The sequence below is a fragment of the Carcharodon carcharias genome, chromosome 12 (genome assembly GCF_017639515.1).
Source record: "Carcharodon carcharias isolate sCarCar2 chromosome 12, sCarCar2.pri, whole genome shotgun sequence".
In the NCBI taxonomy this organism is placed as follows: Eukaryota; Metazoa; Chordata; class Chondrichthyes; order Lamniformes; family Lamnidae; genus Carcharodon; species Carcharodon carcharias.
Window position 1 is genome coordinate 22,462,935 of NC_054478.1, and position 23,860 is coordinate 22,486,794.

The 23,860-nt window shown below is 46.2% G+C and overlaps 1 protein-coding gene and 1 long non-coding RNA gene across 4 annotated transcripts in view; one reads left to right on the plus strand and one right to left on the minus strand.

Annotated features, from left to right (window-relative positions):
* Positions 1–23,860, plus strand: part of adcy5 (adenylate cyclase 5) — a 368,070-nt gene that overhangs the window by 278,588 nt on the left and 65,622 nt on the right. For all 3 annotated transcript variants that reach the window (XM_041200521.1, XM_041200522.1, XM_041200523.1), the window contains 4 exons: positions 5,725–5,753; positions 15,235–15,382; positions 19,664–19,761; positions 21,836–21,923. In XM_041200521.1, the coding sequence (XP_041056455.1) occupies positions 5,725–5,753; positions 15,235–15,382; positions 19,664–19,761; positions 21,836–21,923 (363 nt within the window). The remainder of the gene's footprint in view (positions 1–5,724; positions 5,754–15,234; positions 15,383–19,663; positions 19,762–21,835; positions 21,924–23,860) is intronic.
* Positions 1,536–22,760, minus strand: LOC121284809. Its single transcript, XR_005944550.1, has 3 exons — positions 22,711–22,760; positions 21,624–21,698; positions 1,536–1,961 (listed from the first exon to the last, which is right to left on the minus strand). It is a non-coding gene; the product is annotated as an uncharacterized LOC121284809 (long non-coding RNA).

A 23,860-nucleotide genomic window follows, 5' to 3' on the forward strand; every position in this document is an offset into this window, starting at 1 on the left:
ATCCCCCATTCCTGGAACTATTCTGGTAAATCTCCTCTGCAGCCTCTCAAGGAACTTTACATCTTTCCTAATGACCAGAACTGGATTCCGTGCTCTAGCTGGGGCCTAACCACAGCTTTATGAAGGTTCGGCATAACTCCCCTGCTTTGGTACTCAATGCCTCTATGTATGAAACCCACGAACCCATGTGCTTGGCTAACCACTCTCTCAGTAAGTCCTGCCACCTTCAAAGATCAATGCACATGCACCCTCCAAGGTCCCTCTGTCTCTGCACGCCCTTTAGAATTGTGACATTAAGTCTACATTGCCTCTCCCTATCCCTTCTGTCAAAGCGTATCACCTCACACTTCTCTGTATTAAATTCCACCTGTCCATTCTGCTAGCCTACCCATGTCCTGTTGCAGGTGACTTATCTCATCTGTGTGCCACTCCTCCTAGGGATAGGGCGGAATTTCTGATTGGTTAATATACAGGTAATCTTTTACCCCTGAGAAACGTTATACGAATAAACGCCGGGTGAGCTATTAGATTTATTACTAACATTTGGGGTAGAATTTTACCATCCTCCACCAGTGAGTTTGCAGGTGGATGGGGTGCTGGAAAAATCCCCGAGTGGCCTGCCCGCTGACCTTTCACCCCACATCCCTCTGGACTGGACCTGTCTGCAACTTTACAGTGCAGCAGGCAGGCCTGTCCTCGCCACACTTGAGGCCTAATTATCGGCCACCTAAGGGCCACTTGCCGCCCAGCATCAATTTTGAGGAGCTCAGGGGCGTATGGTTTGCCCGACAGGTCACCCTACTCACGCCTCGGACAGGAAGAGGGGACACCTCCCTCAACGACCCCTTTCCACATTGGGCTCTCTCTATAAAAGTCTGCCCTTGTGGGTGCTTCCATCTTCCCCGCCCCCCCGCAACCCCCTCCCTGGCCTGTACATCAAGTCCCCCCCCCAACCCACCCCCCCTCCAGGGGTTACCTCCCCTCCCAAACATGAGAACTCTGCACATAACTAGTTCTGGACTCCAGGACTTAAAATCTAAGGACTGCTTGTCGTCCCAATCCTGGCCACTGCAGCCAGTCAGAGTGAGGGGCAGAAGTCCCATCTCCAGCCAGTTAATTGGCAGCAGGGCTGCCATGATGGACGGGGATGCCCTGCCGTCCAAAAAATCCTGCCCTAGACGTTACAGTGAAGGTGACTGACTTTCTATTCCATTAAACATATCGGTCTTTGTGAGCAAGTCTCTGGATTGAGTATCAGGATTCAGTCCAATGTTACACTCTGTGTCCAGACTGTCTCCTAGCTGGATTTAAATCCTGGAAAAACACCAAGAAGCTGTTTTGTGTTTTACCTCAAGCGTTTGTCTGTCATGTTCCCTTAACTTCAATTAGCATGTGGCTCCCAGCACACATTGATTATAAAAGAGCTTCAGAAAGCAGAATTAAAATGCTCGTAACCCAAATTGTTCATGAAGGGCAGGTATTGATTTTCCAAATTTCTCCCGAGTCACAAAAGGAGATTTCTGCACACAATCCAGCACATCTCAGTCTCTCTTTATTGGCCTGTTTTAATTCAGACATGTTAGTTGAGGAACCAAGTGTAGGAAACCAGAAGAGCCAGAAAGGACAGAGTAGAATTAAGAGATAAGTCAAGAGTAATTCAGCAACATCAGACTTGGATGAGAGATTGTCTTGTGTTGAATTTACCCTCAACCCATGCAATCCAGGCTGCTGCTCCCAGTACAGTATTGAGGGAGTGCCAAACTGTCAGAGGTACTGTCTTTCAGGCAAGTTTTCCCACTCAGGAGAGCATAAAACATTGTACTGCTACTGTTTCCAGGAGAATTCTTCCCGGTGTCCTGGTGAACATCGCTAATCTGGTCATTATTCCGTTGCTGTATGTGGGAGCTTGCTATGTGCCAATTGGCTGCTGTGTTTCCTGCATATGTTCCCATAAGCAGCATCTGTGGAGAGAGAAACAAAGCTAACGTTTTGAGTCTTTTATGGGATCTTTTATGAGGTTGGGGGGGGGCTCAATTTCATGTCTCATCTGAAAGATGTTACCTTCAACAGTGCAGCACTCCCTCAGTACTGCACTGGAGTGTTAGCCTAGGTTATCTGCTTAAATCTCTGGACTGAGACTTAAACCCACAACCTTCGTAAGTCAGAGGTGAGAGTGTAAACCACTGCTGAGCTCAGTAAAGATTTCTGCTCCCGTTGTCTATCCCGTGACCTTTGCATTATGGGTAAGGCTAGGAACATGGCTGGCTGTGATGCCTCACATGGTTGTGCACCTGTTGCCTCACTGTCAGCTCTTTTCTAGGTGAGGCACCACAAAGTACCCGGCGCCCGTGTTAAGGTGCTGCAGCCCAAATTTGCACGTTCAGGAGACGCATGGGAACAAAGTCAAAGGGGATTAAAAAACGTTAGGATCTTCATATAATTTTCCCAGCAACAAACAGGTCCACAACAAACAGACAGAAGACTTAACTGCTAATGACCTTTTTTGGTTGCTCTTAGTGATTGGAAACAATTACCATTTATCATTGATCGCGGCTTATAAGTCGGCATTTGTAGCTTCGAAAAATCCTCCCAAGAATGGAGACTTTCTTATAAACAAGTATGAAATGTGTTGGTGGTCACCATTTTGAAACGTGTGGGTGCATCTTAAACACCCGCGCTTCTCCTTGGCAACACAGCTCACCTGCTTGACCCCATGCGCCCACTTCTGAGAATGTATAGCTGAGCTGAAAAATTGAGACCAATTCCTAATGTGAGTAGAGCCCTAAACATGCTGAAAATGGGGAGTCAACTCATGTGCTGAGTATCGGACTAAACATGCATTTTGGCGCCAAAAACATGGGGTCATCTTATACGCCAGGTCGACTTATGTGCCGCAATCTACAGAAAATAAAATGCAATGCCAGCAACAAGACATTTGAGCAATGTTCTGGGTACTAAGAGTTGTTTAGGATGCACAGAGTTTCCTTTTAAGACTATTGCTGATCTCTTGTGGTCAGTGACTCCTCACAAGAACATTGCTGAAGGGCGAACACTGGAGTTAGACCAATGAAGCGGCATTGACGTCGTAACCCAGCATCCAATAAATCCTTGATTGTTTGGAAAGGAGCCACACATCATAGATGAAGCATTGAGGCTGCAACACGGGATCACAGGGCTCAGAAGGAGTCTATTGGGCCCATCATGCCTGTGCCAACTCTTTATAAGAGCTATCCAGTTAGTCCTACTCCTGCCCCACACCTAGGGGTTGCCAACTGTAATTAAATGTATTCCTGGAGGTTTCATCGCATGATATGCCCCCACGTTGGAGCCATTAGTCGGCCAACACATCCATCCTTGTGATGCACTGCCTTCCTATGCCAATCGGAGTGCAAAAAGACTCATTACTCAATTGGATGATGCTTGATTGTCAGTCAAACAGTCTTTTCTCTCCCCCATTTTCAATATTTCTATATCTCGTCTTTTAAAAAATCTTCTTTTTAATGTCCCGATGATTTTTCTGCAGGGCTGCACACCTGTGTCCGCGAAGATTGATCTTCAATTCCTGGAGCCTCCAGGCCAATCCGGGAGCGTTGGCAACCCTACTCACCCCACCCTACTTCCCCCGTGTTCCATTTCTTCTTCAAATGTACATCCCATTCCCTTTGGAAAGCTACCACTGAATCTTTTTCCACCACTCTTGCAGGCAGTTCACCCTAATTTAAGCTGATTCATTGTGAGTTTGTAAAGGTTGCAATTGCCAAACTTTTCTAAATAAATCCGTTATCAAAGCTCATTAAATATTAGGATAAAAGCAAAATACTTCCGATGCTGGAAATCTGAAATAAGAACCGAAAATGCTGGAAAAATTCAGCAGGTCTGGCAGCATCCGCAGAGAGAGAAACAGAGTTAATGTTTCGAGCCTGTGCGACCTCTTCTTCCTCCTGAATATTAGGATGCTTTTCGAGGCATTAGACTGAAAGAAGTTACTGTAACTCATCGACAGTTGGTACATTGGCTTTACACAAAATCAGTGACAACATTACAAAAGTAATTTATCTTCTGGGAAGCACATTGGACCGGCCTGAGGGTGTGGTTAGGGCTTAGCCTTGGGCCAGATATCTGGATCATACTCTAGTGTAGCACTGAGGGAGTGCCGCAGTGTAGGAGATGCCATCTTTTGGATGAGACATTAAACCAAGGCCCTGCTGCTCATGCAAGTGGGCTTAAAAAATGGCATCGCACTATTTGAAAAAGTGCGCGAGAGTGTCAGCTAAGAATCTCTGGAATGGGACTTGAACCCAGGACCTTCCAACTCAAAGGCTTGAGTGCTGCCATGGCTAATACACCTGTAAAACGAACAAACCTCCAGTGAATCTATAGATTTGAGAAACTGTCACTCCCTCCACATAGGAATGATCAAGTGGAATTGCAAACATATTTGAGGCTGTGCTATGTAGTGCCTCCTGACTCCCCAAAGCCTGTGCACAATCCACAAGGCACGAGTCAGGAATGTGATAGAATAGTCTCCACTTGCCTGAATAAGTGCAGCTCTAACAACACTCAAGAAGCTCAACACCATCCAGGATAAAGCAGCCCCCTTGATCAGCAGCCCATCCACCATTTTAAACATTCACGCTATCCACCACCGATGCACAGTGGCAGCAGTGTGCACCATCTACAAGATGCACTGCAGCAACTCACCAAGGCTCCTTCAACAACACCTTGCAAACCTGCAACCTCTACCACCTGGAAGGACAAGGGCAACAGATGCATGGGAACACCATCACCTACAAGTCCCCCTCCAAGCCACACCCCGTGCTGACTTGAAAATATATCATTTTTCCTTCACCATTGCTGGGTCAAAATCCTGGAACTCCCTTCCTGACATCACTGTGGGTGTACCAACACCATATGGGCTGCAGCGGTTCAAGAAGCTCACCACCAGCTTCACAAGGGCAATTAGGGATGGGCAATAAATCTTGGCCTTTCCACATGCCATGAGCAAAAAAAAAACAAAAAAAATCAGGATTGGAAATTACAGACTGAGTTGACTCCATTTAATATGGTGGTCTTTTGTAGGTGGAGCTGAGAGTCTTGGGTAATATTGTGCATGGTGGGGCAGCAGCCCAGGATTCAATACTGGTGCTGGTTACAAGTTTCTGAACCACGCTTGGTATCAATTGGAAAGCCTGGTGTATTTCCCTGGAACTCACGCTCAGGAGATCAACCAGGCAGAGTCCACAACAGACCAGCTTCACAGTCTGTTGGTGGAATGTGTTTGAAGGTCCAAATGACCTTTTCTCACTCAATTGTTTATATTTTCAAAGCTTTCACTGTCCAACAATAGGAACATAGCACCTTTAATGCAACGAAATATTCCCAAGGTACTTCACTGGAGTGAGTATCAAACAAAACTTGACACCAAAGGATTGGTCAAAGAGGTAGGTTTTAAGGAGCATCTCAAAGGGGGAAAGACAGTTAAGAAAGGCAGAGAGATTTGAGATGTGTTTTCCAGAGCTTAGGGCTCAGGCAGTTAAAGGCACAGCCACCAATGGTGGAGCAAAGAATATTGAGGATGTACAAGAGGCCAGAATTGGAAGAGCGCAGAGATCTCAGAGAGTTGTGGGGCTGGAGGAGATTTTTAGTAGCTGTTAATACACAAATCAGGACATTGCTCAGTTGAGACTAATGAGCTGTTTTTGTTCTCTCTCCCCTCATTTCTAGGGCATTGTGGACTACATGGGCAAGGACAAGTAAGTGATGTGTCTTTTGTAACAATGTGCTGAGATGGATAAACAGACTGAGAGATGATGTGCTACACACTGAGCGACAGCTGACAACGTAGAGCTTCAAACCATTCTTTGCAAAGAATGGTTTGAAGCTCTACGTTGTCAGCTGTCACTCAGTGTGTAGCACATCATCTCTCTGTTCAAAGGTTATAGGTTCAAGTTCAACTCTAGGAACTTGAGAACATAAAAACCCATGTGGTACTTTAGTACAGCACTGAGGGAGAACTGTAGCACTGGAGGTGACATCTTCCAGATGAGGGCAGTGTGTTCTCCGGTAGCTTGGGCCAATATTTATCCCTCAACTGACAGGTCTTTGTATAACTAGGGCAGTAGCAAAGGCTTTAAACTAGGGGCAAGGGATCAAGTTTGGGAAGATGTGATAAATAGAGCAAACAAGGCAAGAAAGCAAAGTTGCAAGAACAGAAATGATCATCAGAGTGTGGCAGGAAGAGACAGAATGTACACAGACTGTAAGGCTAGAGGTTACAAAAGTAGTAAAGACAGAACTAAAGGCTCTGTATCTGAATGAATGTAGCATTTAAAGCAAATCAGATGAACTGCCAGCACAAATAGAAATAAATACTTGCGATCTGATAGCCATTGGCTGCAAGATGACGAAGACTGGGACCTGAATATTCAAGGATACATGACATTTAGGAAGGACAGGAAGCTAGGAAAAGGTGGAGGGATAGATCTGTCAATTATGGATGTCATTAGTACAATAGAGAGATGACCTTAGTCCTGCAGATCAAGACGTAGAATCAGTTTGGGTAGAGATAAGAAATAGGAAAGGTAAGAAGTCACTTGTGGAAGTAGCTTATAGGCCCCTTAACAGTAACCACTGTGTAGAATGGGGTAGGCAGGAAGAAATAATGGGGGCTTTGAGAAAGGCACAGCAATAATAATGGGTGATTTCAATCTACATATAGATTGGATGAATCAGATTGGCAAAGGTAGCCTGGATGTTGAGTTCTTAGATTGTTTTGAGGATCGTTTCCTAGAGCAGCACATTCTAGAGCCAACCAGAGAGCAGGCTATGCTGGACCTGGTAATGTGCAGTGAAACAGAATTGATGAATAGTCTCAAACTGAAGGCGCCCCTGGTTAGCAATGATCATAATATGATTCAATTTTACATTCAGTTTGTGAGAGAGGACTGGATCTAAAACTAACTTTCTAAACTTAAATAAGGGAAAATATAAGGGCATGAAGACAGAATTGGCTAAAGTGAACTGGGAAATTAGGTTAAGGGATAGGTCAGTGACAGACATTTCAGAAGATATTTCAGAATACTCAGAAAAGATGTATTCCAGTGAGAAAGAAAGACTCCAAGGGAATGGCATACTATCTGTGGATAACTAAGGAAGTTAAAGATGGTATCAAATTGAAAGAAAAAGTATATAATTCTGCAACGATGAGTGGCAGGTCAGAAGATTGGGCAGAATATAAAGAGCAAAGAATGACTAAGATATTAATAAGGAGGGAGAAACTAGAGTACAAGAGACAGCGAGCTAGAAATATAAAAACAGGTAGTGAGAGTTTCTACAGGTGTTTAAAAAGGAAAAGAGTAAGTAAAGTGAGCGCTGGTCCTCCAGAGAGTGAGTCTGGGGAATTAATAATGGAAAGTAAGGAAATGGCAGAAGAATTGAACAGATATTTTACATCTGTCTTCGCTTTGGTTAATTCACATAACCTCCCAGAAATAACTGTGAATCAGGAAGTGAAAGGGAGGGAGGAACTTAAAACAATTACAATCACCAGGGAAAGGGTACTGAGGAAATTATTAGGACTAAAATCTGACAAGTCTCCAGGTCCAGATGGACTGCATCCTAGAGTCTTAAAAGAACTAGCTGCTGAGATAGTAGATGCATTGGTTTTAATTTTCAAAAGTTCCCTAGATCCTGGAAAGGTCCCATCAGATTGGAAAATAGCGAAATCAAGAAAGGAGGGCAACAGAAAGCAGGAACCCACAGGCCAGTTAGCTTAACATCTGTCATAGGGAAAATGCTGGAGTCTATTATTAAGAAGATTATAGTGGGGCACTTGGAAAATCTCAATGCAATCAGGCAGCATCTACATAATTTTGTGAAAGGGAAATCATATTTGACTAATTTATTGGAGTCCTTTGGGGAAGTAACAAGCAACATGGATAAAGGGGAACCTGTGGATGTGCTATACTTAGATTTCAAGAAGACATTTGACAAGGTGCCACGTCAACGGTTACTATGCAAATTAGGAGCTCATGGTATAGTGGGTAACATATTAGCATGGATAGAGGATTGGTTAGCTAACAGGAAACAGAGAGTAGGCATAAATGGGTCATTTTCGGGTTGGTAAGATGTAATGAGTGGTGTGCCACAGGGGTCAGTGCTGGGACCTCAACTATTTATAATTTATATCAATGACCTGGATGAAGGGACCGAATGTATGCTTGCTAAGTTTGCTGATGACACAAAGATAAGCAGGAAACTAAGTTGTGAAGAAGACATAAGGAGGCTACAAAGGGACATAGATCGGTTAAGTGAGTGGACAAAAATTTGACAGATGGTGTATAATGTGGGAAAATGTGAACTTTTCCACTTTGGCAGGCAGAATAGAAAAGCAGTATTTTACTGAAATGGAAAGCCCTGGTACATGATTCGCAAAACGTTAGTGTGCAGGTACAGCAAGTGATTAGGAAGGCAAATGGAATCTTGTTGTTTATTGCAAGGGGAACGGAATATAAAAGTAGGGATGTCTTGCTACAGTTGTACATGGTGTTGGTGAAACCACATCTGGAGTCCTATATACAGTTTTGGTCTCCTTATTTAGGAAAGGTTGTACATGCGTTAGATACGGTTCAGAGAAGGTTCACTCAACTGATTCCTGAGATGATGGGTTTATCTGATAAGGAATGATGGAACAGGCTGGGCCTGTATCTATTGGAGTTTAGAACAATGAGAGACAATTTTACTGAAACATATAAGATCCTAACAGGAAGATCCTGAGAAGCAGCGAGGATGACACAAGGGGACTACAGTGGGATATGGACAGGTTAAGTGAGTGGGCAAAAATTTGGCAGATTGAATATAATGTTGGAAAAGGTGGGGTTATGCACTTTAGCAGAAAGAATAGAGGAGCTGAATATTATTTAAATGGAGAAAGACTGCAGAAAGCTGCAGCACAGAGGGATTTGGGGGTCCTCCTACATGAATCACAAAAAGCTAGCATACAAGTTCAGCAGGTAATAGGGAAGGCAAATGGAATGTTGGCCTTTATTTCGAAAGGAATGGAATGTAAAAATAGGGAAGTCTTGCTAAAACTATACAAGGCACTAGTTAGACCACACCTAGAATACTGTAAACAGTTTTGGTCCCCTTATCTAAGGAAAGATGGAGGCAGTTCAGAGAAGGTTCCTGGGTATGGGGGGAGCTTTCTTATGAGGAGAGGTTGAGTAGGTTGGGCTTGTACTCATTGGAGTTTAGAAGACTGAGAGGTGACCTTATTGAAACATATAAGATTCTTAGGGGGCTTGACAGGGTAGATGCTGAGAGGTTATTTCCCCTTATGGGAGAGTCTAGGACCAGAGGGCATAATCCCAGAGTAGGGGGTCACCCATTTAAGACAGAAATTTGGAGGAATTTCTTCTCTCAGAGGGTAGTGAATCTGTGGAATTCTTTACCACAGAGGGCTGTAGAGGTTGGGTTGCTAAGTATATTCAAGGCTGATATAGACAGATTTTCAATCAGTAAGGGAATCAAGGGTTATGGGGAAAAGGCAGGAAAGTGGAGTTGAGGATTATGAGATCAGCCATGATCTCATTGAATGGTGGAGCAGACTCGATGGGCTGCATGGCCTACTTCTGCTCCTGCGTCTTATGGAATTGACAGGGTGGATGCTGAAAGGATGTTTCCCTTTGTGGGAGAGACTAGAACCAGGAGACACAGTAAAAAATAAGAGGTTTCCCATTTAAGACGGAGTTGAGGAGAAATTTTTTCCCTCACGGGGCCGTGGGTCTTTGGAATCCTCTTCCGCAGAGACCGGTGGAGGCTGGGTCATTGAATACTTTTTTAAGACTGAGGTGGATAGATTCTTGACTTACAAGAGAGTCAAAGATTATCAGGGGTAGGTGGGAATGTGGAGTTGAAGCCATAGTTAGATCAGCCATGTTCTTATTGAATGGCGGAGCAGGCTTGAGGAGCCAAATGGCCTAATCCTGCTCCTGATTCGTATGTTCATATGTAAGGGGCTAATAAGTGGGAAGTAGCATTCACGCCACACAAGTACCAAGCAATGACCATTCTCCAACAAGGGAGAATCTAACCATCACCCCTTGATGTTCAATGGCATTACCATTGCTGAATCCCCCGCTATCAACATCCTGGGGATTAGCATTGACCAGAAACTGAACCGGACTAGCCACTAAATACTGTGGCTACAAGAGCAGGTGAGAGGCCAGGAATCCTGTGACGAGTAGCTCACCTCCTGACTCCCCAAAGCTTATCCACCATCTACAAGACTCAAATCAGGAGTGTGATGGAATACTTTCTATTTGCCTAGATGAGTGCAGCTCCAACAACACTCAAGACGCAAGGCACCATCCAGGACAAAGCAGCCCACTTGATTGGCACCCCATCCACAAAACATTCACTCCCTCCATCACCAATGCACAGTAGCAGCAGTGTATACCATCTACAAGATGCACTGCAGGAACTCACCAAGGCTCCTTCTGCAGTACCTTCCAAACCTACGATTGCTATCATCTAGAGGGACAAGGGCAGCAGACGCATGGGAACATCACCACCTGGAAGTTCCCCTCCAAGCCACTCACCATCCTGACTTGGAAATATATCACCATTCCTTCACTGTTGCTGGGTCAAAATCCTGGAACTCCCTCCCTAACAGCACTATGGGTGTACCTAGATCACATGGACTGCAGCGGTTCAAGAAAACAGCTCAATACCACCTTCTCAAGGGCAATTAGAGATGGGCAATAATCAGCAGCGCCAACATCCCATGAATGAATAAAAAGAGGAGTTTCACCAAGAGGATTCTTTGGAGACAGAGGTCGAGAGTTAATGCTTCGGGTATAATACGGGAAACCGGGAACAAACTGTGCTCAAATTATAGCAGTTTTAAGAGACGACATTTTTTCTTTGCTTAGGCTACTTAGTATATTTTTTTACAATGTGTCATCTAATACTTTTAAAATTAAAAATAACAGCCTTATGTTCAGAGCCTCCTTGAAGGACTGAAAATGGGCACAGTTAGCGGAAATTCACCATGTTGATTCATGCACTCTGGGTGCATAGCAAGTTGTGTGGGCACGATTGGCTCCAGGGCAATCAGCTGAAGACTGGCGCCAACGATTGCGGAAAAATGATTTGCACCAAATGGATTTTGCGCTTAAAATTATGCAACCTTTTGCCCTCATTTGGGTAATTTTGGGGAGATCTTCACTCGAGCAAAATATAGTGCGCCTGACTGGAAACTCCAGGCTTAGGTGTCTTTCCAACAGAACCTGATTCCAACACCAGGAGCATGACCTCAGGGTACCTCGCAGGAGCTCCCGAGTTTGATCTGGACATGATCCAAGATGTTACCGTGCGGAATTAATTCCCAAATCGAGTAATAAAGAAGGCTGAATGCATGCCATAATCTAATATCCTGTCACCTTTCATTTCCATTCTGTAAGCATGTCACATAATCCACTTTATACACTGCGCTGCCCTTATTTGCCTTCCAAGTTCAGCCCTAGCTTGTGCTGCACTCTCCTCTGATACATATTGGAAGTAAATGTTACCAGGTTTAATCCCTCAGATTGAACCATCCTGGAACATGCATTTGTTATTTTATTTAATCATTCATGGGTGTGAGCGTCCCTGGCTAGGCCAGCATTTATTGCCCCATCCCTAATTGCCCTCAAGAATGTGATGGTGAGTCACGTTCTTGAACCACTGCAGTCCATGTGGTGAAGGGTCTCTCTCAGTGCAATTGGGTAGGGAACCCTTGGACTTTGATCCAGCGATGATGAAAGAGCAGCAATATTGTTCCCAAGTCAGGGTGGTGTGTGAGCTTGGTGTTCCCAGGCTGCCTGCTGCTCTTGTCCTCCTGGCTGGTTGAGGTGGTGAGTTTAAGTGGTGCTAAGCAGCATCTCATCAGGATAAACACAAGCATGCCAAATTTCAAACGATCACAACAATTTAGACTGGAGCTAGAAAAGGATGCTGATTGGTTGACAGCTTTTGGCTGGTTGAAACAAACAGCATGTTCCTTCAGTAGTTCATAACAGGCAGAGTATAGACCGTACTCAACCAACCTATGCTTGTAGAACCCAAAAGAAATGTCTGCTGTTAGATGGGCAGCACTTGCTGAATAACCCTGAATGTGCTAATAGGTCCATGAACAATCAATTTAAGATAATCAGTCAAAGTCATAAAATGGCTCACTTACGCTCGCTAGGTCATATGCAGGGACCTGTTGTCTGAAAGCAAAAGGAATAAGTTCAAGCCTTGCACCTTTTTTGAATCACCCAGGTGCTTGGGCAGCCTATAGTTCCCATGATAACCAATCAGAGTTGACTTGCCAACCAATCATCACCCTTTTCGCCTGTAGTCTAAATTGTTGTGATCGTTTGAAATTTGGCATTCTTGTGTTTCTCCTGATGAATGCTAGATAATAATCTTCAGCAACATGTCTCTCTTTTCAGTAATATTTGACTATATAGAATAATGGGAATTCCATAGAATATTTTAATGGGTTCTGATGCTTTCTAAACTGCAAAGGGGCGGGGGGAATGGGTTGGGCAGCTGCAGCCGATGTTTTCCTGAAAAAAGCAAAGCCACTGGAGACAGGACAAGAAGGGACCTGTGGCTTGAGGTTGGCAATAAATGAAAGAATGAACGTGTATTCGTTTAGAGCCTTGCACATCCACGGGATGTCTTGAAGCACTTCACGGCCCAAGAATTGCTTTTGAAGGGCAGGCGCTGTTGTTTGTGAGAGCAGCCGCCCACACACACAGCAAGATCCCACACCAACCCTATGCTGCCTCGTCCCCAGTGACGGCTGGAGACGCAATGGGTTTTACGTCCCTTAATCAGCGCGGAGTTAAAATAGGGCGTGATGTCGTCGGGTCAGCAGTACAGCATCATCACGCCAGCCTCCGAGATTACAGGAGGTGAGCAGGCGCAGAGATTGCCCGCTCGTCCGCCATTTTGAAATGACTCATTAACAAGCTATTGGGCTTGTGAATGACCCGCCTGTCTGCAATGTTTTGTTGGCCGCTGCGTTTTCCGGGCGTCGGATGTGGAGAAGTTTGGGAGCGCTTTCCGGCAGCTGTAACCAGGCAGCACAAGGACGGAAGAGAAAGGCCTGTCCCCAGCCCCCCCCGGGACTGTGGCCGAACGGAGCAGCAGTTTCTGCCGGTGAGGGTAGCAGTGTCTGTGTGCTGTTTTAAAACTCCCTTTTTAAAAATATCTTTGGAGCCTGCCATAAGAAATAAAGGTTGGGAGAGGCCGGGGTTGGGGGGGGGCCTTTAAATTTGTAGCTGTGACCGGCTTCCTGTTAACAGCCTAAATCCCATCTGTCACATGACATCTGGTTTTGATTCCCCATTGGGCACAAGTCCCACCCTTCGCACTGCTAATTGGCTCCATTCCCGCTGGACCGCTGCCTGTTGGCCATCAGAGGCTTCACTCGCTGAGCTGAGGCAGCGGGAGCAAGTGGACCACCCACTTTGTGTCCTGCTTCCCTCCCCGCCCCACCCCCCCTCATCCCACCGAAATATGTAAAACCAGCCCAGAGATTCCACACAGCAATGAGAGAAAGAGCTAAAAGCAAAAAACTGCGGATGCTGGAAATCCAAAACAAAAACAGAAACAGAAATACCTGGAAGAACTCAGCAGGTCTGGCAGCACCGGCAGAGGAGAGCACACAGTTGACTTTTCGAGTCCTCATGACCCTTCAACGGTCATGAGGACTCGAAACGTCAACAGAGAAAGAACTAATTGAACTGTTGTTTTTTTTTGCCGGTGGATAAACATTGGCATCAACGTCTCCTCTCTTTCTTTGTACAGTGCTATGGGAGCTTACACAAAAGTACAGCAGCTCCAACAGTGTAGATCCTCCCTCAGGCTTGGGGGGGGGGGGGGCGCGGGGTGGTGTTGGTGGTGGTGGTTACTGCACCAAAGTGTTGGCCTAGATTGTGTGTTCAAGGATAGGCCTTGGACTCAGGACCAACAGCTTTAACATAATAAAAATGTGCTTTACAAGAGCATTATAAAGCAAAATATGGCACCCAGCCACATACACAGATATTAGGTCAGATGGCCAAAAGCTTGGTCCAGAAGTTATGTATTAAGGAGCATCTTAAAGGAGGAACGTCAGGTAGTAGAGATTTGTAGGGAGGATGTAGAGACATACTCTGGGAGGCTTCTTAGTCAAACAAAACAAACTTTATTTACACGAGAGATTCCACGGCTGCATTGGATCCAGCCAGCCCCTCATACAGCCATCTTTTCCTAGGAAACCACTACCTAGAATTTATTCACCGCCCCCACCCTGCGCTAGCCGCACACTGGTTGAACAAATCATGTGACCCCCCCCCTACTCAGGTGAACTGATCTTAAAGTGACAGTCATCACAGAGGGAATGAACTTAGGCCTAGGCAATTGAAGGTGCCCCTTCCACCAATGGTGGAGCGATTAAAATCGGAAATGCTCAAGAGGCCAGCAGTAGAAGAGAGCAGATATCTCTGAGGGTTGCTGGGTTGGAAGAGATGACAGAGATAGAGAGGGGTGAGGGATTGAAAACAAGGATGAAAATGTTAAAGTCAATTTTGTCCAGGAGCCACTGTCACTCAGAAAACTCAGGAACGATAGGGGAACGGGACTTTGTGCGAGTTAAGGAGTGGGAATAGAGTTTTGGATGACCTCAAGTTTATGGAGGCTAGAATGTGGGAGAGCAGCCAGGGGTGCGTGGGAATAGCCAAGTCTAGTGGTAACGAAGGCATAGACGAGGGTTTCAGCAGCAGATAAGCTGAGATAGGGGTGAAGTCAGGTGATGTTACAGAGGTGGAAGTAGGTAGCCTTAGTGACAGTGGGAATATGAGGTCGGAAGTTCATTGTGGGGTCAAATATGACACCAAAGTTGGAAACAGACTGGTTTAATCTCAGACTGTTGCAGGCGTATGAGATTCAGAGGTGGGAGAAGCCAAGAGTGCTGGCTTATACTTGGCGTGTGGGTGGTACCCATTTTAGGAATGGACCACTTGGCATCTCAACAGAAGAGGAGATATTGGCAGAGACCAACGATAGCTCACAAGGCCTGCCCTATTGGCTCGGGGAATGGTGTAAACACAGCAGACGGAGGGAAAAAGCATATAAAAAAGCAACTGAACTGACAAAAGAATACACGGTGGAGATAAGTTACGTTTGTTGAGATTTTTTTTTTTGCCTTTCTTCCTTTAGCAGAAACACTCAAGAAAACATGAACCCTGAGGATGAGGTGGATGAATTCCTCGGACGAGCAATTGATGCTCGAAGCATAGATCGACTACGGTCTGAGCACGTGCGGAAATTCCTGCTAACTTTCAGGAAACCTGAGCTAGAAAAGAAGGTAAATTAATTTTCTCTCCTCTTTTGTTCTTGCATGGGATGTGGGTGTCACTGGCAAAGCCAGCATTTGTTGCCCAGCCCTAATTGTCCTTGAACTGAGTGGCTTGGTAGGCCATTTCTGGGGGCAGTTAAGAGTCAACCACACTGCTGTGGGTCTGGAGTCACATGTAAGCCAGATTGGGTAAGGATAGCAGATTTCCTCCCTTAAAGGATATTAGTGAATCAGAGGGGTTTTTACAACAATTGATGATAGTTTTGTAGTTACCATTACTAATGCCAGCTTTCAATTCTAGATTTACTAATTAATTGAATTTAAATTCCAACACATCTAGGGTGGGATCTGAACCCGTGCCTCCTAGAGCTCAGGCCTCAGGATTACTAGCCCAGTGGCAATACCACTACACCATCATCACCCCCTGTCCATAACTCATAAGAATACAAGAAACAGGAGTAGGAATAGTCCGTACAGTCTCTCGCATCCACTCTGGCATTCAATAAGACCAGGGATGATCTTTTACCTTCGCACCCTATCCCTTGATTCCCTTAGTGCCCAAAATTCTTTGGATCCCAGTCTTGAATGTACACAACAAATGAGCATCCACTGCTCTCTGGAGAAGAGAATTCCAGGGATTGACAACACTGTGAGTGAAGAAAATTTCCTCCGCAGTTTTAAATGGCTGATCCCCTATCTTGAGACTTTGATCCCTAGTTCTAGACCGTCCAACCAGGGGAAATGGCCTCACAGCATCTAACCCCTGCCACACTCACTAAGAAATTTATACGTTTCAATGAGATCACTTCTCGTTCTTCTAAATTCCAGTAAGTATAGATCCATTGTGCTCAGTCCTCCTCATTGGATAATCATATCCTCTCAGGAACAAATCAATATGGCTCCATCTGACTCTGCCCATCATGGTTGAGATTTGGTATATGTGTAGCATGAGTTACATACAAAGTGCAGCAATGTGTCTCAGTTCTAACCTCAACACGCCTTTGTGTAACACTGAGATATTGTGCATGTGCCAACAAACCAACCCTCACAAGATGCATTTGGATGTGTCTGTCCTTTGCACCAGTCCAAATCGGTGATCAGCAAAAAAAGTTCACCTTCAATTCAAAAACAGGAAATGCTGGAAATGCTCAGGAGGTTTTCTTTTAAATTCATTCACGGGATGTGGGGCTTCAATGGCTGGGCTGACATTTATTGCCCATCCCTAATTGCCCTTGAGAAGGTGGTGGTGAGCTGCCTTCTTGAACCGCTGCAGGCCACATGGTGTAGGTATAGCTGTTAGGGAGGGAGCTCCAGGAGTCCAGGCACTAAGTTCCAATGACAGTGAAGGAACGGTGATATATTTCCAAGTCAGTATGCTGAGTGACTTGGAGGGGAACTTCCAGGTGGCGGCCATCCCATCTAGCTGCTGCTCTTGTCCTTCTATTTGGTAGTGGTCATAGGTTTGGACAGCATCTGCGGTGAGAAAAACATCTCACATTTCAGGAGGATGACTTTTCGTCAAAACTGGAAAACATTAACTCTGTTTCTCTCCTCCACAGAAGCTGCCAGACCTGCTGAGCACTTACAGCATTTTTATGTTTTTGTTTCAGATATCCATCATCTGCTGTATTTAACAGCCACCTCCCTTTCACTTTAAGCTTCTAGCTTCACCATGCCAGCCCACCACCTCATCTTCAATGTCAGCTGTGGCTCTTGCCTCTTGAAGGTTGTGGGTTCAAGTCCCACTCCTTGAGACTTTGAGTAAGATGGCTTGACCTCCACCCCGATTGTCTGTGGCAGGGAGGCTCATGGACAGCCTTCCTGCCCCACCACCAATTGAGGCCACTTAAAGGGCTCAGCCTACCACCACTGTTATTAACCCATGCAGGGAGCACGACAAGGAAACTCTGGTGAGTTTGCTTGTGGGCTCCTGCTGGAGGGGAGGGTCTCTCATACAAGGGCAATCAGTGCCTGACTGGGGCTCTTTGCATCTGGAAGGGGGAAGCTTGCTGAGAGCCACCCTCTGTCCTTGCTGCCTACCCCCACCCCGCAATGACCTCCCCTCCCCACATTCCTGCTATCATTCATCTCTGGCCTGGGTCCATCCTCAATCTGAGACCTCAGGTGGGTGTCTTACCGGCAGCAGCCACTGCCTTCCAGGTGGCACTGCTGTTCAATAGAGCTGGACTCTGATTGGCCAGGGGTCCTTGATCCCAGGGTGGGCCCACTGCTGGCTTATCAATTGCCTGATAGATACAAGATGTAGCGGGCCTCGCTGAAAAGATAAGCGGGGTTCTTGCCAGCTCCCCAACCAGATGAGGACACCCCCCCCCCCCCCCCCCCCCACTCCTCCACAAGATTTTGCCTATTATCTTTCGGATGAAATGTTAAACCAAGGCCTCACCAGCACTCTCAGAGGGGTGTGAAAGATCCCATGGCACTACTTCAAAGCACAGCAGGGAAATTATCCCTGGTGTCCTGGCCAACATTAATCCCTCATTAAACATCACAAAAACAGATCTTCAGGTCATTTTCTCAATGCTGTGTTTGGGAACTTACTGTGCAGAAATTGGCTGCTGCATTACAACACGGACTTCACTTCAAAAGGTACCTCATTGGCTATAAGGTGCTTTGGGATGCCTTCAGGTCATGAAATACTCGTCTTGAAAGGAAAAATAAGTTAAATCCTAAATGACTTCCTCATCCAGGGTTCTAGAGCAAGGAGTGGGGAGAGGGGAACAATCCTCAACTTGGGGGAGGTATCACAGAGATAGGGTAGAGGTTTAATAGGGCTGGAGGAGGTCACAGAGATAGGGTAGAGGTTTATAGGGCTGGAGGAGGTCACAGAGATAGGGTAGAGGTTTATAGGGCTGGAGGAGGTCACAGAGATAGGGTAGAGGTTTAATAGGGCTGGAGGAGGTCACAGAGATAGGGTAGAGGTTTAATAGGGCTGGAGGAGGTCACAGAGATAGGGTAGAGGTTTATAGGGCTGGAGGAGGTCACAGAGATAGGGTAGAGGTTTAATAGGGCTGGAGGAAGTCACAGAGATAGGGTAGAGGTTTAATAGGGCTGGAGGAGGTCACAGAGATAGGGTACAGGTTTATAGGGCTGGAGGAGGTCACAGAGATAGGGTAGAGGTTTAATACGGCTGGAGGAGGTCACAGAGATAGGGTAGAGGTTTATAGGGCTGGAGGAGGTCACAGAGATAGGGTAGAGGTTTAATACGGCTGGAGGAGGTCACAGAGATAGGGTAGAGGTTTATAGGGCTGGAGGAGGTCACAGAGATAGGGTAGAGGTTTATAGGGCTGGAGGAGGTCACAGAGATAGGGTAGAGGTTTATAGGGCTGGAGGAGGTCACAGGGATAGGGTAGAGGTTTATAGGGCTGGAGGAGGTCACAGAGATAGGGTAGAGGTTTATAGGGCTGGAGGAGGTCACAGAGATAGGGTAGAGGTTTATAGGGCTGGAGGAGGTCACAGAGATAGGGTAGAGGTTTATAGGGCTGGAGGAGGTCACAGAGATAGGGTAGAGGTTTATAGGGCTGGAGGAGGTCAGAGATAGGGTAGAAGTTTATAGGGCTGGAGGAGGTCACAGAGATAGGGTAGAGGTTTATAGGGCTGGAGGAGGTCACAGAGATAGGGTAGAGGTTTATAGGGCTGGAGGAGGTCACAGAGATAGGGAGGGGAGAGACAACATAGGGATTTGAAAACAAGGATGAGAATTTTAAAATCAAGACATTGCTTCACTGGAAGCCAACTACCCCAGGGGTTATAGGGGAATGGCAAGTTAGGACATTAACATATGTTACCAGGGTGAGGGACTTCAGTTATGAGGAGAGATTGGAAAAGTTCAGACTGTTCTCCCTGGAACAGAGAAAGTTAAGGGGTGACTAATGGAGCTTTTTAAGATGTCGGCAGGTTTTGACAGAGAAAAAAACATTCGCTGTGATGAAAGGGTTCATAGATCAGTGATCATAGATTTAAAATATTTGGCTAAAGATCTAAAAGGGAGATGAGAAGAATTTTTTTCATTCAATGAGTTGTCAGGATTTGGATAATGCTCAACCTGAAAAGGTGGTGGAAGCTGATTCCATGAATAATTTTAGAAGGAAGTTGGACAGGTGTCTTGAGGTTAAGGAATTTACAGGATTACGGACAAAAAGCGGAGTGTAAGACTAAGCACCACCGCTCTTTCAAAGAGCTAGCACATGCATGATGGGCTGATTGGCCTCTCATGTGTTGTAAGTTTCTGTGATTCTATGATTACAATAATTTTCTCTGTCTATTTTGCAGTATTCGAAGGAGGTGGATGACCGATTTGGAGCCTATGTGGCCTGTTCCTGTCTCGTCTTCCTCTTCATCTGTTGTATTCAGATAACCATTGTGCCCCAGTAAGTCTCCTTGGTTGTCTTAATTTGAGAGGAATTTCCAGATGCTCACTTATTCTCAGCCACCATGTTGCAAGGAATTGAGAATATGGTTGACGACCAGTCATAAGATAATAAGAGGAGCAGGAGTAGGCCATTTTGCCCATCGAATCTGTTTCATGGCTAATCTTGGGCTTCAACTCCACTTTTCTGCCTGTCTCCCATAACCCTTTGACTCCTTTGTCAGTTAAAATATAACTCAGCCTTGAATATATTCAATGAATGCTCGCGGTGGAAGAGAATTACAGAGTAATGATCCTCAACTCTGTCTTAAGTTGGAGACCTCTTATTTTTAAGCTGTACCCCCTAGCTTTAGATTCCCCCCACAAGAAGCAAGATCCTCTCAGTCTCTACCCTGTCAAGCCCCCTCAGAATGTTACATGCTTCAATAAGATCACCTCTCATTCTTCTAGACTCCAATGACTATAGACCCAACCTGCTCAACCTTTCCTCATAAGACAATCTCTTCATCCCAGGAATCAACCTAGAAAACCTACTCTGAACTACTTCCAATGCAAGTGTATCCTTCCTTAAGAAAGGAGACCAAAACTATACACAGTACTCCAGGTGTGGTCTCAACAATGCCCCATACAGTTGTAACAAGATGTCCCTATTTTCAGCCTCCATCCCCCTTGCAATAAAGACCAACATTCAATTTGCCTTCCTAATTCATTGCGTACCTGTATGCTAACATTTTGTCAATATGTCTATATATATTTGTTAATATACTGATTATGGCCATTTGCAAACCATGGACCTGAAAATCCACAGTTCTTCAGACATATTCCATCTATAACTTGGTAGCAATCTGCATCGGGGTCAATACGACTCATACAACGACATTTGGATTTTCACGTTTAACCACACAACTGCCTCTCACCTGAAGTTGCTGCATCCTGTGGGTTACCGTACATCAGAAACTGAACTGGACTAGCCGTATAAATACCATGGCTACAAGAGCAGGTCAGAGGCTAGGTGTCCTGCAGCGCGTAACTCACCTCCTGACTCCCCAAAGCCTGTCCACAAGGCACAAGTCAGGAGTGTGATGGAATACTCTCCACTTGCTTGGATGAGTGCAGCTCCAATAACTCTCAAGAAGCTCAACACCATCCAGGACAAAGCCGCTCACTTGGTTGGCACCCCTTCCACAAACATTCACTCCTTTCATCACTGATGCACAGTAGCAGCAGTGTGTGCCATCTATAAGATGCACTACAGAAACTCACCAAGGCTCCTTCGACAGCACCTTCCAAACCGACGACCCACCACCATCCAGAAGGACAAGGGCAGCAGATAATTGGGAACACCACCACCTGGAAGTTCCCCTCCAAGCCACTCACCATCCTGACTTGGAAATATATTGCCGTTCCTTCACTGTCACTGGGTCAAAATCCTGGAACTACGTCCCTAACAGCACTGTGGGTGTACCTACACCACATGGACTACAGTAGATCAAGAAGGCAGCTCACCACTACCTTCTCAAGGGCAACTAGGGATGGGCAACAATTGCTGGCCTAGCCAGCGAAGCCCACATCCCATAAGTGGATTTAAAAAAAAAATTTACCCAGAAATAACGGTGTGTGTTATTACCATTACCCTTATTTTGACAGTAAAATTTCAGCCTGATACTCCAGCCACGGTCTAACCGGTGTTTTATAACTTATTTGTTTTTGTATTTGGAGGGGGCGTTCCTCTATTTCTAAAGCCCAGTATCCCTTTATGACAGCTTTTTTCAGGTTGTCCTGCCAGCTTCAAACATTTACGTACATCCACACCCCACCCCACCCCCACAGGTCTGTCTTCCTGCGGCTGCTTTAAAACCGTACCATTCAGTTTCTTTTGCCTGTAGGTGAACATGCCTGAAAGCTGGAGGACTCTTGGTATGCAGTCTCTCTGAGGGTCTGAAGATGGAAGAAGATGTGGTGAAGCTATTCATAGTGTCAAAAAAAAAAAGCCGGCACAACGCTCGATCCCTCCTGTGCGATTGTATGAGCGCTAACTCTTGTTCTTTTCTCTCTCTCCCTCTCTCTCTTTGCAGCTCCACGTTGATGCTGAGCTTCTACCTGTCCTGCCTACTGGTCCTGGCCAGCGTGTTGTTCGTTTCCACCATCTACTGCTGTGTCAAGGTGAGCAAGTTGAGCGATGAAAATTCCCCGCCCGCCTCTTGCCTCGCAGTCCTGCTCACTCAGCCCAAGCGTTTTCATAAGAAAAACAGAATTACCTGGAAAAACTCAGCAGGTCTGGCAGCATCGGCGGAGAAGAAAAGAGTTGACGTTTCAAGTCCTCATGACCCTTCAACAGTTCTGTGGAAGAGTCATGAGGAGTCGAAACGTCAACTCTCTTCTTCTCCGCCGATGCTGCCAGACCTGCTGAGTTTTTCCAGGTAATTCTGTTTTTGTTTTGGATTTCCAGCGTCCGCAGTTTTTTGTTTTTATCTCTGAGTTTTCATAAGAAGCTGGGAACAGGAGCAGGCCATGAGCCTGTTCCACCATTTATTGTCTCCTGGGCCAGAGTTTTACACCCCACCCCACCGCCGCACCCCCAGTTCTGAAGGGAGCTTGAGATTGCACGGACGGGACTCCCTCCTCCGGGTTCCCGCCCACCCCAATTTTGGAGCAATTTTACGCTGGGCCGGGCCGGGCATCAGACGGGAAGGGCCTGCCCCTGACCCAAGTAAGGCCCTTAAGTGACCCGCTTAAGGACCATTTCCCGCCCAGCCTCATTGTTCGGGGGGTGGGGGGGGCGGGGGCGAAATAAAGATAATTGCATCTTGGGCGGGAAGGGGATGGGGGGGGGGGGAACGCCCTCCATTTAAGGCACGATGACCTCCAGACGTCCCTCCCACCACCCCCCCCCCCCCCCCCCCCCCGGCCTATCCCCTACCCTCCCTGCCCCGGGACCCCTGCCATTTACCTGGTCCTCCGGATCCCCAGTGCCAGGCAGCTCCCTGCAGTGCTTCTTCTGGCCACTGCAGCGCTGTGCTGGGAGGGCCTGGAGAGCTGCCGGCCAATCAGATTGGCCACAGCTCTCCAAGGCGTGATTTCGCCCCACCCCCGGACTGACGGATGGATGGATGGACGGAGATCCGGCTTGATGCCAGTCAACAACTCCCATCAGAGCGTGATATCGCACTGGGGCTCCAATTCCATCCACCTGCCTTGGCTCCATATCCTTTAACACCCTTTAAAAACCTTATCGATCTGACATTTGAAATTATTAATTGAACTTGCAGCTATCACTTTTTGTGCACAGAGAGTTCGACTCTCCTACCTTTGTGTGAAGTCTCTGATTGCCGCCCATCCCAGATTTTCCCATCAGCAGAAAACGCTTCTCTCCATCGAGCCAAACGATTTCTTTCAAAAGTCTCAATTAAATAGCTCCTTAACCTTCTGATATTTCAGGGAATACAACCCCAGTTTATATCATCTCCCCTCATAATTTAACCCCTGCAGTCATGATATCATTCTGGTGAACCTACTCTGCGCTCCAAGGCCATCCCTTTCTGAGGTACCACGTCCAGAAATGTACACAGGACTTCAGAGGAGGTCTTTGCAACTACCTACCCACTAATATTCCAGCCTTTTAGATATGACACGCCATTAGCCTCTTTAATGATCTTTTTTGTACTTGATCACTGCATTTTAGTGATTTGTGTACAGGGACCCTTAAATCTCTCTGGGCGTCATCAACTCTTTGCAACTCACCAAGGCTCCTTCGGCAGTGCCTTCCAAACCTGCGGCATCTACCGCCCAGGGGGACAAGGGCAAACAAGTGCATGGGGACATATCACCGTTCCTTCACTGTCACTGGGTCAAAATCCTGAAACTCCCTCCCTAACAGCAGTGTGGTTGTACCTACATCACACGGACTGCAGCAGTTCAAGAAGGCAGCTCACCACCACCTTCTCAAGGGCAATAAGAGATAAGCAATAATTGTTGGCTTAACCAGCGATGCGTTCATCCCATGAAAGAATTTTTTTTAAAAATTCCACTGTTCCAATCGAGGGGACAATTGGCTCGAGCAACCTGCAGCATCCTTGGGAACAGTGATGGACAAGAAATGA